Here is a 17,347-nt window from a genome sequence, read left to right as displayed (position 1 = left end):
CTTCTTTACGATAACTGACTTGCTCCAAGGACGTTTCCTATTCCTGTACTCTGTGTCGTCCCTTCAGGAGAAAACAAGCCCTTGAGGCGCCCTACTACACTTTCGAGGGAGCGAAAGAACTCAACACTAGTTGAAAACTATTTTTTTCAAAGCGGCGTTTAAACCTGCAGTTGCGTTTAATCAGATAAGAACTTCTCCACACCGTGCAAGTTCCCACAGGATTACTTTTACGCTTAAGGCTGCCGCACACTAGCCTATTTTTTGTCGTAGAACTGCAGATTTTTTGTCGGAGTCAAATTGGGTTAAAATTTGTCGGCCCATCAGCTTGCCACACACTAGCCGATTTTTTGTCGTGACTAACCGCGTTGAGGCTTGAGGCCGAGTCATCCAAAATCAAGATGACGTCTATTCCACTGACGTGACTCTCAAGACATTTTCTAAAAGCTGGTTTTCAAATGACGTCACTAAAATTCGAACTACAAAACTATTGATCTTCCTGAGATTTTACTTTAATGATGTATAAGAGCAGCTGAAAACTAATATTCATACAAATTTTCGCTCCGAATGGTTTCTTGGTTTTGTAATACACTACGCTTGAATTTCCAAGCTTTTGCGTGACGTGGCATTTACATGACGGCCTAGTGAGCTGTCATTATGGTTAAAAAACTGACTTATTTCGGGGAACTTGGCTATCTGAACAGTTCATGTCTTAGAAAAAGTATTATTTTAAAGTTTTAGAGTCCCTCGAGGGATAAATTCACGGTTTTGTAGCAAAACTCAGTGACAGATGTTTCTGTTGGTTTCCGGCCGCCATGTTGGTGCCCATACGGATGGGCACTAGCATGGCGTCTCCATACAAATCTCTATAAATTTGGGAAAAAAATTTCTTCGCATATCTCGCATAAGAAAAATTCTTGTGAACCGAATTTTGGCGAGTGTCTTTGCATATTTTAACTTCTTTCATTTCCCAGATTCTGGACTTTATCTATTGACCGGTTTTAATTGCGTGACACTGAAAACCAGCAATTGGCTGAAGCGCGCGAGCTCCGACAAATTGTCTTGGTCCACCGCACACTAGCCGACAAGGCCCGACAAGACGTTTTACGATCTAGCACTGTCAGATATCGTCCGACAAGCCCCGATCTTGTCGCAGACTTGTCTGAATTCAGCGCACACTAGCCGACAAGTGAAGATTTTTTGTCTGCCGACAAATAATCGGCTAATGTGCGGCGGCCTTTACACAGTAAATGGCTTCAAAGTGAGCTTTATATTTATTTGCATTCAAAATATCTATTCTAAACAAGCCTGAAAACATATGACGAAAGAGCTGCACAGGGCTCCTAAAATCGCCTTTAAAGCCCTGGGGAGATATTTGATCCATGTTTGGGCATTGGGGTGTCGCCGAGGATTTGAAATCCTGACGTAGCTTAGGACAACACTACCCTGTGCAGATAAACACTCTATTCTGAGTAGTTCTTTTTCATATCTTGTAAATCTGGCAAAATAAAATGGTTGATAGCTGTTGCTATTTGTCTGACTGAGACAAGGACATGATTGACAGATCCGTCTTCGCAATTCAGGTCGCTCAGTTCCGTACATTTTGAGCAATCATCCTCAGATTAGACTATCAAATTTTCAAAATGAATCCTGTTTGACTGATAATTTGTTGAATGATAGTAAAATCTCCTCAATCTTGGGGCTGTGTTACGCAGGTTTATTGTCGAATTGATCCACAGAAGGTCTTTTTACTCGATGCGCTTACGACTGGCCGCAGCAACGAGAGTACTGCGCACCGGCTAACGGCTTCGTCTCTGCACTGTTCACATCGGCACCAGAAAATCATAAAGACAACCCAGGTAACGTCAAGAAATAATAATGAGACTGTCGAAAGAAAGCGGGGGTGTGAAATAAGTGTGTGAAGCAATGGCATGACACTTGTCAACAACTACACAGGTGAGGCTGGTGAACATGGGTTTCTCTTCAAGATACCACAATAGCCGGATATGACACAGCAATACAATACAATAAACTTTATTTAAACACGGTGAGGAGTAAAGCTGCAAACTTGCGGGGCCGTGTAGAAAATAAAATTTAAAAGAGAAGTAAAATTATCCTATTAGAAAATAGCCCAAAGAAAATACGCGCGCTGATTTTTTTTGAGATTTCTATCGCGTATTAGTATAAATCTACTAGCGTCGTATCACGAATGCCGTTCTCTGATTGGCTCCGCCACTATTTATCTATTCTGCGATAGCTAGTGAGTAGCGTAGCAGTGTGCGCTTGTTGACAAAATGACGGCCGCTTCTTGGCGTTTGGAGAAATATTGGTCGAGTTCTTTTTTTCGCGAAAAAAAAAAAGATCTCGAAACACATTTCTCTAATACGGACAGAACTTCCTAGTTCAATATAATACTTCTTGTTATGGTTCTTTCTAACCTGTAGACAACCTGTAGTCCCTCTTTCGCTCAGTCCGTCATGCGTGAAAGAAAACCTCGAGGAAAATCGTGGGGGTGAGAAGCGCGCGAAAGTCGCGCGCTTCTCCCCAAAGGATTTCTAACGGCCATATTTTTCTCTCGCGGTTTTTCTCTCACGTCTCGCCGGACGGACTAAGGGAAAGACGGACTTCTCGTAGTCTTTCTAATCTAGCTGATAAATTGATCCAGTCTCGATAAACGCGCGCGCCAAAGGTAAACATTTATTTACGTTTCTCACTTCGCTTTTGTGAACGTTCAACTGAAATAGTTCTTCTAATTAAAACATAAAGGTAAACGGATTCTACTTGACAAAAAAAACTGTTTATTTTCCCTACACTTTTGATTTTAATTTTACTTTAAACTTAAACACTGGTAAATCTTAACAATAAAGTCTAATGGCCAGAAAAGCTGCGGTGCATCGAAACTAATGATGTAAAAAATCGAGTTAAAAAATTGTATTGTGTAGCTAATTATTCCTCTTGAATGGTAAGGTTCACAACTACTTTGAAGTATGAAAAATAGGCAAAAAAGATGAAAGCGTCTCTATTACAATAGCTAATGAAACAGCGAATGCTTTTCACTGTAAAACCGCATAATTACAAAACGTTAACGAAAGCTCGTAGAAAATAAGTTGTCATGAAATCTCCATTTTTAACAATCTAACATGGTAAAAGAATCATAAAGATGAGATAGTTACGTCTTTGATCTTCAGTTCCTGTTTTTTTTTTTTTTTTTTTTTTTTAAAAGAAAAGCATGGAAACTTTGCTTTGCAAATTCTCACTGTTAATTGCGATGGCAGTGTAACGGTCAGCTCCACGCAGAAGGAGATTAAGAAATAAGACGTCGAACATGACTAACATGTGTATTAAACAAGAACGCCTGTGCACAACGAATATGTTCCAATGATCCACAAAATGACCCCTCTCTAGTCAATATCAAAGTTTTCTCCGCTTTACTGGTGTGCGAGTCGTTAACCGTTCACTTGAGTTTATGAACAGTCATGTTATGGCTTGATTAAGGAAAGTGGCCATGAGAATCTCTCATAAGGGTGGAGCAAATGGCTTTAGTTGTAGTTGTAAATGAATAATCTGAGAATAGCCTTCCTAATGTCCTTTTTTAGAAAGGCGTATGCAATTGGATTTGCTGCAACATTGATGATAAACATAAGATGAATTGCCCTATACAATGTGTGAGGAACAACGCATGTTGTGGTTATAAAGCAGTAACAAATGTAATTTCCTCCGGCGTAAGTGACATTGAACAGCGTAATAATCAAAATGGTCATGGCTGCTGCTCTCCTCTCGGGATGTCGCGTCTTCTTGATGACATTGATCTTTGGAAAAGCATAATTATAGCGAACTTGAGCTTCGAGTGTAGCGGTTTGGCGCTGAAGCTTGTTGGCGATGTAAATCAGAATGCAAGTGACCAACACAAAGACTATGGAGGGAATAACTTGAAACATAAAAACTCTGTTGATCTCAAATGTCGCGGTGAATGACTCATTTCCTTGGTAAGAAAAAGCAGACGGCAGGGTGAAGAATATCAATGGAGTAAGCCACGGCATACAAATCAGCAGACTCGGGCTTCTCCTTTCCATCAAAGAGGCATACTTCAGCGGTTTGACTACGGCAACAAAGCGATCCGCTGTTAGAACACACAGGTTCGCGGTAGAGCAGTACATAAAGGTATAGCATATCTTGTACCACAAACCAGCATGGCTAAGATCTATCATGTAGTAAAAGTTCGCGATAAACATGGGTGGTAAGAAGGTCAGCGCAGAACAAAAATCTGCAACTGCAAGCGACACAATGAGCCAGTTCGTCGTAGTGCGCGGAATCCGTTTGGAGATTACAAGGAAGATCACGAGGCCATTTCCAATCAGTGCTAAAGTGGTGAAGGACCAACCCAAATACCAAAACCACATGATGCTAGACATGATGAAGATCTGGATTTGCGATGAGACTAGTGGCGTGGTTTTTACTTGAGCAGTGCGCGGTATCGGGGCATCTCCTTTGTTTGCGATTACAACGGATTGCCAGTTGCTTATTTTAAGAAGTGAGAAAATGCCGACAACGCAATTTCGCGAGTCCTTGATTAGGGCAGCGGCACGGCGAACGCAGTCGCAAACAGTATGCGGAAAGTTCTCGATAATGTCTCAACTTTCTTTTCTCCCCACTCAGGCGATTTCCTCGCTCTATTTAGCTGCTCTGACGCTGAAGCAAAGCACTCGCACGCAGGCTACAGGTACGGTATCATGGTATCGCTTTGTTTGAGTTCAACAATGGAGAACAAGAGAGGATGTGAAACGCTAATTGCCTATTGTGCGATGCCAAAAAGAGACAAAGGCACAGGAATACATGATCGGCGAGAAAAGAAATGCTCGTCAAGTCGTGTCAGGGGGTCCGGTATATAAAGCAAAGCCATGTCCGTAAATTAGACTCATAATTTAGTCCAGATTTGACCCTGCATATCCTTCGACTGATGGCATCTGGTCACAGTCTTGGCTCATACTCCCTGCATGATTTTGGGAGAAGACAACCAGCAGCCTGACACCAATTATGCTCAGCTTTATTTGTCTGATGACTCGGCTCCTCCATCAACACACAGAGACGATCTATTGCTAATTGAGACAATGACTGAAAGCGGCTTAGTTGTCCTAAGTGGACTGATAGACTGATAGTTTGTAACTGAAAAAGAATGTGGGACACCAATCCGTAGACGATGATCTAACAGAGCACATCCCCGTTTCCTTGTGATCATTTTAAAAATCTATTCTAAACATCGCGTCCCATTGTGAAAGTTACTTTTAGTCTCGGTCCCATGATTGCGTAGAGAATGCACAACGGTCAGCGGGTCGCGTCCATATGAATTCGAAATTGAAAGTCTACCGCGTTAAGAGAAAAAAAACTCAGGTTGTTTTGAACTACTGCACTGTTTGCAATGCAGAATGTCTATCTGGAAATCATTTTCAAAGCGCTGGATAGGAAAATTATCTTCTATGTGCTGTTTACTTCGAAAATAAGTAGGGCTTTCCACAATTTTGCGGCATAACTTACGTTGCTAAATAACGTAGTCCTCAATTAAGCCCCCAAAATGTATGAGTAAGACCACACATAATATTAATATTAATTTTGCAAAAATTCTTCACCTGAGACACTCGATTCAGTCGAGTGTGGATCTTCGTCCGCCATTTTGAATTTTTAGAAAACCCCGCTGACCTAGCAGCCCGGCTGCATACATTTAGTACCCATCATCTGCCCCAGGGAGGGTGGGGGGGGGGGGGGGTTGAGGGGGATCTGGCTTCTTTTTCACAGGAAATTAATAAATTGTCTACTAAAACATTGTAAAATATGGAAGCAAGGCCAATTGAAGCACCAAACGCTGCTCCGATTTTTCAGAAATGATAGAAAACTAGAAATGGCTCAAAATGTAAAAAGTTGCTCGAAACGAAAAGTTGCTCGAAATACAAGGAAGTTGCCAAAACGTTGCCGAGCAGCTTGTGGAAAGCCCTAAAAATAAATCTTGCCATTCCTGTTCATGAGAATATGAGGCTCCATGGTTGCTGACAGGAATTGCATTCTAACACGGTCGAAATTGGTTTCCTGAAAAGTACTGAAAGGATTAAAGCGAAAAAGATCTCTTTGGAAAGCTCTTTCAAAGCGCCGGACAGTTAAAATTTTTCTTCCCCTTTCCTTACAGACTGCGCTCCGAAAATCGAGGTGCATTTTTTTTTTTTTTTGCATATTTGATTAACAAAACCAAGCCTTAAATGATATTACGTCATGTATTAATTTGACCAATCTGGTGTCTTTCCTAAAATAGCCTCGCAGTATCACTACCCTCTAAAATTAGATTAAAAATATTACCTTTTTTTACCCCAAAAAAGAGCTTTTATTTAATTTTAATGCTATTTTTAACACGACAATCCGTCAGTTAATTACCTTAGCTACTTTATAATATCGCCATGAGGGTCAAATCATCTTTCACAATTGCGTGTGGTGAAACTGTGTGTCACGCAATTCAAAATAGATCAGAATAAAAATTAAAACCGGTCAATAGATAAAGTCCAGAATCTGGGAAATGAAAGAAGGTAAATATGCAAAGACTTTCGCCAAAATTCTGGTCACAGCAATTTTTCTTATGCGAGATATGCGAAGAAATTTTTTACCCAAATTTACAGAGATTTGTATGGAGACGCCATGCTGGTGCCCATCCGTATGGGCACCAACATAGCGGCCGGAAACCAACAGAAACATCTGTTGTATGAATATTAGTTTTCAGCCGCTCTTATACATCATTAAAGTAAAATCTCAGGAAGATCAATAGTTTTGAAGTTCGAATTTTAGTGACGTCATGTGAAAACCAGCTATATACTGAAACTACTTTTATTTACACTTTTCCTCAGTTTTAAGTTCACTGTATATTAAAAAAAATCTTTTTATTTTATGAATAGCTACCCGAAAGTACAAACGACCCCCTAATAGTTGCGCCGGACCCTCCGAAAGTAACCGTAGGCTCGTTACTTCCAAAAGTTATGGCTCACCGCAGAGACGTGACGCACAGTTTACTTCCTTCTTTGGCCATAATGCATAACCCATGCTGCAGCTGGTAACGGTCACGCAAAGTATTCAGTGTAGAGTTACAGCCATTCAGATTCTTCCCCTAACGCTATGCTTTCCAAGTATTCGAACCTTCGCTCCATTTTTTTCAAATGTTTGTCCTTTTGTTTTAAACTTTTCTCGAGTACAGTTGCTTTCGCCATCATGGAGTCCAATGTATGTGTCATTTCTTGTAGAATGCGCTCTCTATCGCAATGATTTAAAACTGTGTCTCTTTCAGTACATATTTTCTCTAAAGAAATGCTTGTATTTCGTCGGGGACCGCAACTTCGCTGACCCTTAACTTCCCAGAACGTCTTGTTTGTGTCTGGAGAAAGTTCTGCTTTCTCGTGATCGATGGCTGATAAGGCTTTTTCAGATACTTGGCTGTTGTTATTGATTCTGTCGTTATTTTCACAGTCGGACGTGTCTAGAACCACGCATCGGTCATTATCATTTGGCACGAACTGCTCGTTATCTTCTTCCTTCCTTTCCGGCGTACGAACATTACTCATTTCACTGACCAAATTCTTCACGAAAATTTCCTCCACATCTTCCTGACAAGCTAAGCGTCTAGCACTGTGAGATCGACGTACTTTCTTGAGAGATGCACTCTTAAGATGTCGCGTCGTTTCAGGTATCTTCAGCAGCTGTTGGTAATTCTTTATCACGCCATGCAAATACCTGACCATTTCTTTCTCCTCAGTCAGATTCGACTCCAGTTCATTGTGTTTACCTCGTAGCTTTTTGTTCTCAGTTCTAAGAGACTCCAGGTGATCATCCATATGTGAATAATTAACTGTTATATTCCAGACCACGGCGCGGCAAGCAGCAGCGATCGCCAGAGATACAAGTTTTACAGAGATGGCAGAATACGTGTTTGAAATTCGACACAGTCACGGAATTTCGATTTTTAAGTTATTCATTAACTCCTATCCACGTTGCGCGCGGCATAACAACGTAGGATTCCACTTCCCTTCCGTTCATCTCCTATCTCTCGTAGAATTTTTGCTCCCTTTATTCGCAAGGTTCACCGGCCGTCCCGCCTGTTCCCCTTCACTATTTTATTTTCTGGGAAGTTCTTTTTAAAAAAGAGGTCATTTTCGAGCTGCCTTTTGCCTCTGTGTCGAAAATAGTCTTCTTGCAAAACATTCTTATTAAAACGTGTTCCCCTACGGGTTCATTTGTTTTCATGCAAATCAAACTCATTTTCATACTTGCACGAAGACTCGTTTTGAGAGAGGCACAAGGGAACGCGGAAATGGCCCATTCTATTGCGTTTTCGCGCCAAGAAATTTCGACTCTCATTTCAACAATACGTCGATCTCACAGTGCTAGGAAATAATAGGCTTCTTAAGCCTTGGCCAAACGGAGTCACAAGTAGTCGCAAGTTGAAAACTTGGGTCTACTTGCGACTCTGTTTGGCCAAGACTTGCGTGCACTTGCGATGATTTGCGCCCTCCTCGGTCGGGATCAAATTTGCACGCAAGTCGACGCAACTTTTTTCCCCGTTTGGCCACCCAAATCAAGTCAACGCAAGTTGAGTGACATCCATTCGTTGTCAAAGCAACCTACTAGACAATAAAATACAGGATATAGTCTCTAAGCAAGTTCAACTTACGGCTACTAATGACCACTCGAGGCGTTTGGCCAGGGCTTTATAGATTCAAGAGTTGCCAACTGAACAACAACTAGGCAACATACTCAGTCATAAAATCAATTCTAAGATGAAGTCTGAAACAAACTAATATAAACAAATAATTTTCCATGTTTTTTTTTTCGAAATGGCTTACTGATCGAGAAGGAAATTAACACATTGTCTTAGGGACCGTTCATTTTTTATAAGGTGGGGGGGGGGGGGGCTGGTGGGATTTGGGGGGAGGCCATGCGAAAAAAAATGGCTTTTGAGGGGAGGCCATCCCAAAAAAATAAGGGAAAAAGGGGGGGTCACGTGAAATATTTTAGTAAAACTTTAAAATGGCATAATGTTTGAATATCAAATAAATTGTTATAGAATAAACATAGAAGGCAGGATACAAATTTATTACAAACTTTGCTTCTGCTTTAAAAAAACGTTTGGCGACAAAAACCATTTGTAGCTACTGAAAAGAAGTATTTAACACTGTTATTTTCAAATGCAACTTTCACTGGCACTCATCTTCATCTTCGCTGTCGTCGAATTCTTCGTCGCCGCTTGCGCTGCTATGGGAGTCTCTTTCACCAATGCTGCAAGAAGCAGCAATGCTTTCGATTAGAGTGTTCTCTTCAGGGCACATGAAGGTGTAAATATAATCTCTGACTTCCTGCTCAAGGTTGGTAGTGATTGTGCTTCTTGCAGCATTGGTGAAATAATTCCCTTCCAAGAGCTGTGCGATATATGGCCCATCTCTTCTAAATAACGACGCGGAAACATCCTCAACTTTAATACACTCTTCCGGGACGGCCGTTCTAGGAGGGTACACAAGGCATTGTGGAAGATCATTTCCTAGCGGGTTTCCAACACAGATTCCATAAACTCGTTGGACGTTATTTTCAGTTCGCTTCCTCTTTCTTTCATTTGACTTTCTGCGGTTTTCTTTTTTCCTTCTCCTTTTGTTGATGAGCTGTTTGAGTATGCCCTTGAATATGCTGTTATAATTGCTCTTCTTATTTTCTAGTGCTTCCATGTCCTGCGTGACCTTCGTCAACTTAGCTTCTATACATTTAATCTGTTTTACATTAAAACTGTGGGCAAATTCTTCGCCCTACTTTAAAGCAAGCCCATTGGACTGAAAGAGGGTGGAATCGTGTTCCTTTACATCTTTCAATATGACATTCAACTTTTCCACCATTGCTCTGTGCTCTCACCCAGAGAGCGTTGCTCTATTTGCAGATAAGTTTATTGTCAAATCAAAGTTTGTGGTGGATTATCTTCAGCATCTTGAAGTGCTGGAATTTAAAAGGAAAAAGAGAGCAGAAGAAAAGGCAAAGTTAAGTAGGGACGCAAAAGATAAATCATACTAGGATTATCCTTGGACGGAGTTGTGCGAAGATCTAACCAAGCTTAAAAAGCTACGTGTTCCAGAACTAAACAAGTACTTGAACCACCACGGACTGAAGCAGCATTTGAAAAGCAGCAAGAGTGAGAAAGTAAAGGCATTTGTAAGACATTCATGCTTGCAGCAGAAGAGTCCTCTCAGAGCTGGCCAACCAACACTGAGAAATGCCAGGACATTGACACAAAATGACAACAGAGCAAGTGCTGACAGCAGTGAAACGGATGAAAGTGACAATGATGCGTATGACAGTGATGCCATTGACTCTGGGGGAGAAGATGACTCTGGTGACGTCATTCTTGCATTCATCAATTCAGATGAGGAAGATGCCAATGAGAGGCCAAACGCCACACGCTCAGGGCGAGCCATAACTAGGAGATCCGAAATTGACTTCTATTTCTTTTGATTTGTTTTTTAAACAACAGCTCTCTGTAGTATAGGGATTGTAAATATTGTCTTCATAGTGAGCACAATAACGTGAAGTAGGGGTGATAATAGAGAAATATTAAAAAAGTTGAAATCTAAAAATTGTTTGTTTAATTTTTTTTTGGGGGGGTCATCCCAAAAAATGACTGCTATAAGGGGGGGGGGGGGCATGTGAAAAAATTGGTAAGCTGAGGGGGGTCATGCGATTTATAAATGGTGCTTCCCAAATCCCACCAGCCCCCACCTCCTTCATAAAAAATGAACGGTTCCTTAAATCTAAAAATGGTAAAAAAAGAAGATTAATAAAAATATAGCACTACTAAACTCGGGTTCTTGTATTCCATTGTATTCTGGCTTGTTCTTTCGTTGCTTCCAAGCGTTCTCTCTGGTAATGATTCCTATACTTATTTCTCGTCTGAAAATCAGAACTTTCCGTATTCTGGACACTACTTCTCCCCTATTTTTTTTTCTCTCGCCTAAGTTTTTACGTGTCCAAAATGCGGAACGCTTGATACGCTTGTTACAATGTTTGCTGATCCTGCTCTCACACCGATTTTTGCTCTCAGTGCACATGCAAGATAACCTCCCACTGGAGCGCTTTTTAACGGGCACTGGTGGATTGGGTTGAACTTTTTGTTTGTTTATGTTGGTATCATTCGAAACTCTTAGGTTTCTTATCGTGTTAACAGACTCGTCATTTGTATTTTGGCGTCTTTTAATCGCCTTCTATGATGTTCAGCATCAGGAAGTATAAACATCTCATGGGAGGTGATTCCTGGCCTGCGTTCTAACTTGTAATAAGCCGGGAAAGCAGGGCTGGAAGGAAATCGAGAGCGAAGTATTTCCTCAGTGGATGCAAATCTTATTATCCGTTGTCGTCAGTTCATGCTTTGAACAAAGAGCTTAACAGATTTCATGCCAGGTGGTTTGAAAAAAATCCATATATTTAATCTGATGGGTCACTTTGGAAGAAAGGCAAAAATGGAACCGGGAAGTTGGCTAAATAACTTCCTCGGTAGCTGACTCCAAAAAGCGAAACAGCCAACTTGACATGCAGCTTGTAATACTATCATTTGCCTGAAAGGTTACCAAGCGGATCTTTCGATCGCTCGTCATCATCACACTCGCAATTAAACTTATGGTGGCTTTAGTTAGAAAATCGCTTCTCTCCTATTTTTTTTCGTCATTTTACTAATATAACCAGCAAATCAAAAGAACTAATTGGATGATTGTATTAGTGAGAAAGGAAAACGTTTAAGCCAATCTGCGTAAGTGGGTTCTGCAGTTCGTGCGTCAGTTGCATAAGTACAAAGTGTTCCCATTATCTAAATTTAGTACAAATTTTGAAATTGAAGATTCGATCTTGGTTCCATTTATAGAAAGAAACCCCTCATCTTAGATTTCAGCTTGAAGAATCCACGTAAAAAAAAAATGAAACAGAGTCGTCCGGATTGGCCATGTTTTCTAGATCTCGTTTCAGAAAGTTAGTATCGTTGCACTACGTAAACTTTAGGATTAGATCGGCAACTTACGTTGATAGAAACTCTGATTCTAAGTGTTTTCTTGTTCTAGCGAGTAAGAAAACTAAACAATATGGATTATGGAAATCTGAAAGCAGATTATGAATCTCCAATTAACGCCTATCGTTTTAGATGTATTTGACACGTAATCAGTAAAGTTACTTACTGGCATGGCTAGAGAATGGAAACTATAAACCTTAATTAACTTTAAGGCGAACACATCTCTAAGGCAGAGTTTTTGCAATAGTTAAAAATGCTCTAAGGTAACTTTGCTAATTGTTCATTTAGTTTGAGTATTGGTTTCCTTCGACAGTTTGAATTTTGTCTCTAACATCAGATGGAGTTTCATGCTCCTTTAAACAACAAACAAGCTTGCTGCTGCCACTTTTTTTCTCGTGTTTCGTGCCTCTCTTTGAATTTTAAATCTCCAAAGATAAATAGATTGTGTGATTTAAAAATGGATAAGAGAACAAAATAACTCTCATTTAGTCACGGGCCTTGAGCTACAGTTGTTACAGCGTATGAATAAAGCCCCCATGCCCCATACTGAGATGAAAGAGGCACGAATTCTGCAGTGCTTTCCCTTTAATGTAAAAGTGACCAGCGCTTCAAATTGACTTGGATGTAAATTTGTACGGGAAGCTTGGCATGTGTGATGGACTTTGAACGATGCGTTAATAACAATTCTGAGTAGCCTGCAAAACAAACAAATACTTTGTTCGGCTCCAGACAAATTCCTTAAATTCTCATTCAGTCATAACATAAATTTGCAAAACACACTACAATATACACGCACTAGGTAGCCAGCAAACACAAACAGACCCGAGGAACATTCCGTGGAGATTTAATCTACAGCTAAAATAGAAATCATATCGTCAGAGATTAATAATCATGTTATCTCCTGTATGTCTTACGTAAAATCTAATATACAAAGCAGGCAGCATTCGCTACTTCCTAAAAATAGACACAGTGTTTCGACTTGATTGCGTTACACAATACGAACCTTTCTGTCGCGCGTTGTGTTCATATTTACAATAGAATGCGACAACCTTTAAGCACGTAGTTGCAAATCAGTCATTCGGCATCAGTATAAATATCCAGCAAAATCCTTTAATTTCAGGTCAACAAGCACGTTTTGCAATGGTGCTAAATATGTTAATGATTCTCCAACCGAGACGTGACGAAACCTAACTCTTAAACTGGTAGCCAACCGCAGCAAAAATCATCTTGACCTTTCATGCAATCTTTTCCTCCAAGAGGTATCCTTTTCGTCTGTTATCAGTAAATGTTTTACCCCAGTGCGAGTCAATAAGTTTCTTGACAGTCGGAGTAACATGTCACATACAAGCACACTTTAAAACAATTGTTATTTGTTTTGAACAAAAGTCGAATTTACTGTACTTTCCGAACTCAAAATATAAAATCCTAAAGTAAAAAAAAAAAAAAAAAAGCTTTCGTCAATTTTGCCCCGTTTTGCTCTACGTTGCCGAAATGTGTGTTCCAAATGCAGAATTAGCAACAAAACATAAGTTGAAAGCAAACGACTATTTACACACTTTACTTGGTGGATGTCATGGAATCCGACGAAGAATATCCCGAACCCGAGCCCGACTTACTCGAGCCTCCAGTCTCCAGGAGTAACCGCTCAAACTGATTGACCTTCTCGTTCAAAAAGCCCAGCACGTCCGTTACATCTTCCCACTCGCACGCTATATCATCGCTCGAGTTCGACTGTTTGATGGCTGGCGTGATTTGAGACGGCTGCTTTGGTTTTAAATTTGCATTTTGGTTGCTAGTAGTTGTCATCCCTTGGTCTTTTATAGCTGCAAGGTCCTTGTTTCGTTTGAACGAGTCCGAGCGTTTCGGTGGCTGCGGTCTTCGGATTTCCGTTTCTTTACCAATTTCCTTTGCGTTATTGTTCACGTCTTTGCTGTCGACTCTTTTAAAACTCCTCAACTCAGCTTCTTTAGCTTCTTTCCGCAGCTGTCTGCTCTCCGCTTCTTTCTTTTGAAGCGTTCGCTCGTACTTCTTGTTCAAATTGTGCAAATATCGTACCATTTCCTTTTCCCTCTTTAACTCGGCTTTTAGCTGATTTTGAGTGATTTTAAATCTGTCGTTCTGATATTCAAGCTCCTTCATCTTACGCTGCATGTTTTGATTCTCGGTCTTGAGCAAAATTATTATCTTCTCGAGATTCGCGTTTTCCGCTTTCAACAGCTTGATTGCCATGTGTAAATGCGATCCTTGTTCAACAGGTGAAGGAGTCCGCCTCTCCTTAGTCATGTCTATAGCCAGAGTGGCTCAAGTAAAGCGCACTCAGAAACAGGACAACCGCAAACACTAACAGGATCGCAGCAAGAATCAGTCGAGCAAAACACTGTCATAGTAATCAAATCGGCTGATATTACACGTGGAGGTATGCATATTTCAAATGACTTCCTTTGAAGCACTTGTTTTGTTCCGACCCGAGCTCTGACCCCATTGAAACTTTCACTTAGACGGAATGACGTCACAATAGCACACCCTAAGCTAATTTACGTCTCCAGGGACATGCGGTTGGTTGTAACGCTCCTTGATAACCGGTTAGATGCTCTTAATTAACGTTTTAACTATTCGATGGGGCGCTACAAAGTTCAACTTTTCTTCTTTAACCAAAGAAACGAAATTAAAACAAAAGCAGAAAGCGTGCGGTTTAATGGTTCACATACATCACGCCTCCAAATTAAACCCCAGCTTAACTGATAGACTTGGTAATATCACTTTCAAAATTCGCGTCACAGAAGTCGCCCGACTACATTTGCCTTGAATGCTTAGACTAAAATTGGCACTGCTTCGGCTAAATATGTCCTTTCGAGCGCCTGTCTTCTTTCAACAGAATTATTTGCACACTCTTTCCGCTCCAGTAGCCGCTTACCCCCGACTGCTCGATATCCTGTGGCGCTCAACCAAATCCTATTATTTTATAAACTGAAACAGCCACTATTTGTACGACTAAGTGAGCCAATATAACAGCTGATCATGGTGCTGTGTCAGAAAATTAATGTACATAACTGCACAGTAGATGGCAAACACAAACAGACCGACAGTGCAGTAGTCAAACAACTCAAACCAAGCTATTGACATACTTTTAGGATTATTTATATGTTTGGTATGCTTTTAAGACCACGATCGCGACCCTTAGAGATACCACAGATTTTATGGTCATGTCTACGTGAAAGTAAAAAGCTTAGCAGTGAATTTCTGGAAGTTTTGTCTTGAACAACGTCTCAGCGGAATGAATACAAATGAGTGACAAAAACTAGAGAGAAAAAATCTAACTTAATTAGTAGTGTTTACTCTGAAGTAACAGGCTTCCCATTGAAGGCCTCTGAACGACTGTAATTAGGTAAAAATCATAACAGGATCCCAGGAAAGGGCCATTAAACTACAGTAATAATTTCCCTTCCATGTTAAAACATATGCGAAGAAACAAAAGAAAGATTTTGAAGATCAAACTGGAAACCTGTAGTTGTCCTAGAAGCCAGGCGGCCCAAAACAAAGGCGTTCGGAGACAGCGCGGAGAGTTGAGTGGCTAAGCGGAGCGGCTAAGCCAATGAAAACTGTTGAACTGTATTATTCAATGTTCCAGCTTCTTAATAATCAATAATATCCCCGTAATATCCTATCTGTCTGTGTACAGAAATATCGTTCATTTTTACTGGGCCGCTGCTGATTGAAAAGGAGTTTAGAAACCATTTTTTTTGTTTATTTTGTAAATCGCGCAGTTGAATCAATATTTGTCAGAAGTGCAATATAATCAGTGTTTTTTTGGAACCGCTAAATAGTAAATTTTAATTAGTAATTGGTTAGGCCTGTTTTCGTCGAAGTTCCTTATGGCTTTATATCAGCTTCTTACTGAACCAAAACGGGTCAAGTAACTGTCGCTTCTAACAAGTCATTTCACTGTAAACATCGGCCATATTGAACGTATTTCACGCATGACACTTTCGCCCATGGGGGAAGGTGATCGTCTAACAGAGTGTATACTCATGGACCTCATGATTCGTCGCATGATCAATACCTACAGTCCATGGCCGAGTAGCTCATTTGTTCTTTACAGAAGTCTCTTCGATTAAGACCTCAAGTCTGAAAATATCCCTCCGAGAGCAACTTCCACTACTGCTTTCACATTGAATTAAACCAGGTCTTATAACATGTATTTTGAGTTCGTCGTTAAGTTTTTTCATAGACTGTTTTGTCGTCTGTAGCCACACAAAAGTTCCTTTGTTTCATATTTTTAGGGAGCTGTTACTTGAGAGAGAAAAAAAGCGCTGACCAAGCTTTTATGTTTTACGCAGATCTGAGCAGACTAAGAATAGCCTAACAAATCAGACGAGCTTGGCACGAGACCAATATTTCCGGCTAATAAGTGGCCGGAAATAAGTTAATACATTCTATTTCACCAGGGCAAGTAAGAATTAGTTCAGGAAGTGACTGGATGATTAAAGGTTTTTGGCATCCCACTTTCCAAAGTCCTTTTTCATCTTTTTATCAGATGATGGCATCAGGTTTGTCAAACTTGCTAAAGCGCCATTTCGACATTGCCGTTTCTCTTCGTGGGGCTACTGTCCTGCTTAGCTATTGGGCTTGTCATATGATGGAAAAATAGTAAAGGAGGGGACCCGCTCGATAATGAGCAGCCTGCCTTGCTATCGGCGCAACGAAATCGCTTGCTACACAGTCTCGAACCTGCTGGATTGCCGATCAATCGAACGACGAGAAGCAAACTTTAAAAGAGTAGATTAGATTCCAGGGCTAGCCTTTGCGGGAGACTGAAGTGCCCACGTGGGTTACATTTTTACAGGCTGACTCCTCTGTCTCTCATTTCCTTGACACTCGCAGATGCCCACTCAAGGATATATTGTTCAGGGTGGTAGTTTCATTTTATTTATTCTAGGATTTTTTTGTATTTCTGCTACCCTCCGTCATTTTCACTCATCATTGGTGGCCAGCATTATGCATCTTTTCGGCTTGTGCAGATCCCGCCCCTTTAAAGTAATTAATTGCTGGCGGCACTTGCCGCGCTGCCGCCCGGCGGCCTGCCCATAGAACCGGTCTAATTAGTCGGATGCAAAAGAGATCGGTAGAATCTTGAGAAAAAGTCCAGGCCTGTTCATTCTCCTTCAAAAGCCTTTTATTACGAGCTTACTCCGTGACTATCGGATGACTGAGGAAGCCGGCGTTTTCAATGTAATGAACTTGGCATTAAGAAAGGTTCTCTCTATGAGAGGATAGCGCGTGTCTATCTTGTTATCA

The 17,347-nt window shown here is 40.7% G+C and overlaps 2 protein-coding genes across 2 annotated transcripts; both read right to left on the bottom strand.

Moving 5' to 3' along the window:
- Positions 1 to 6,204: 6,204 nt before the first annotated feature.
- Positions 6,205 to 8,223, bottom strand: LOC145469216 (uncharacterized). Its single transcript, XM_081452909.1, has one exon. It carries the CDS (start codon positions 7,854 to 7,856, stop codon positions 7,113 to 7,115), a length of 744 nt encoding a protein of 247 aa, XP_081309035.1. The 5' UTR covers positions 7,857 to 8,223; the 3' UTR covers positions 6,205 to 7,112.
- A 4,657-nt stretch (positions 8,224 to 12,880) lies between these two features.
- On the bottom strand, positions 12,881 to 17,258 carry LOC145478924 (uncharacterized). The gene has a single exon (XM_081457122.1). It carries the CDS (start codon positions 14,333 to 14,335, stop codon positions 13,610 to 13,612), a length of 726 nt encoding a protein of 241 aa, XP_081313248.1. The 5' UTR covers positions 14,336 to 17,258; the 3' UTR covers positions 12,881 to 13,609.
- Between the last annotated feature and the right edge of the window lie 89 nt (positions 17,259 to 17,347).

The sequence above is a fragment of the Orbicella franksi genome, chromosome 2 (assembly GCF_964199315.1).
Source record: "Orbicella franksi chromosome 2, jaOrbFran1.1, whole genome shotgun sequence".
Taxonomy (NCBI): Eukaryota; Metazoa; Cnidaria; class Anthozoa; order Scleractinia; family Merulinidae; genus Orbicella; species Orbicella franksi.
This window is presented reverse-complemented; position numbering and strand designations above follow the sequence as displayed.

Coding starts and splice junctions, on each gene's coding strand:
- LOC145469216 (XM_081452909.1), bottom strand. CDS start 7,856: ATGGATGATCACCTGGAGTCTCTTAGAACTGAGAACAAAAAGCTACGA.
- LOC145478924 (XM_081457122.1), bottom strand. CDS start 14,335: ATGACTAAGGAGAGGCGGACTCCTTCACCTGTTGAACAAGGATCGCAT.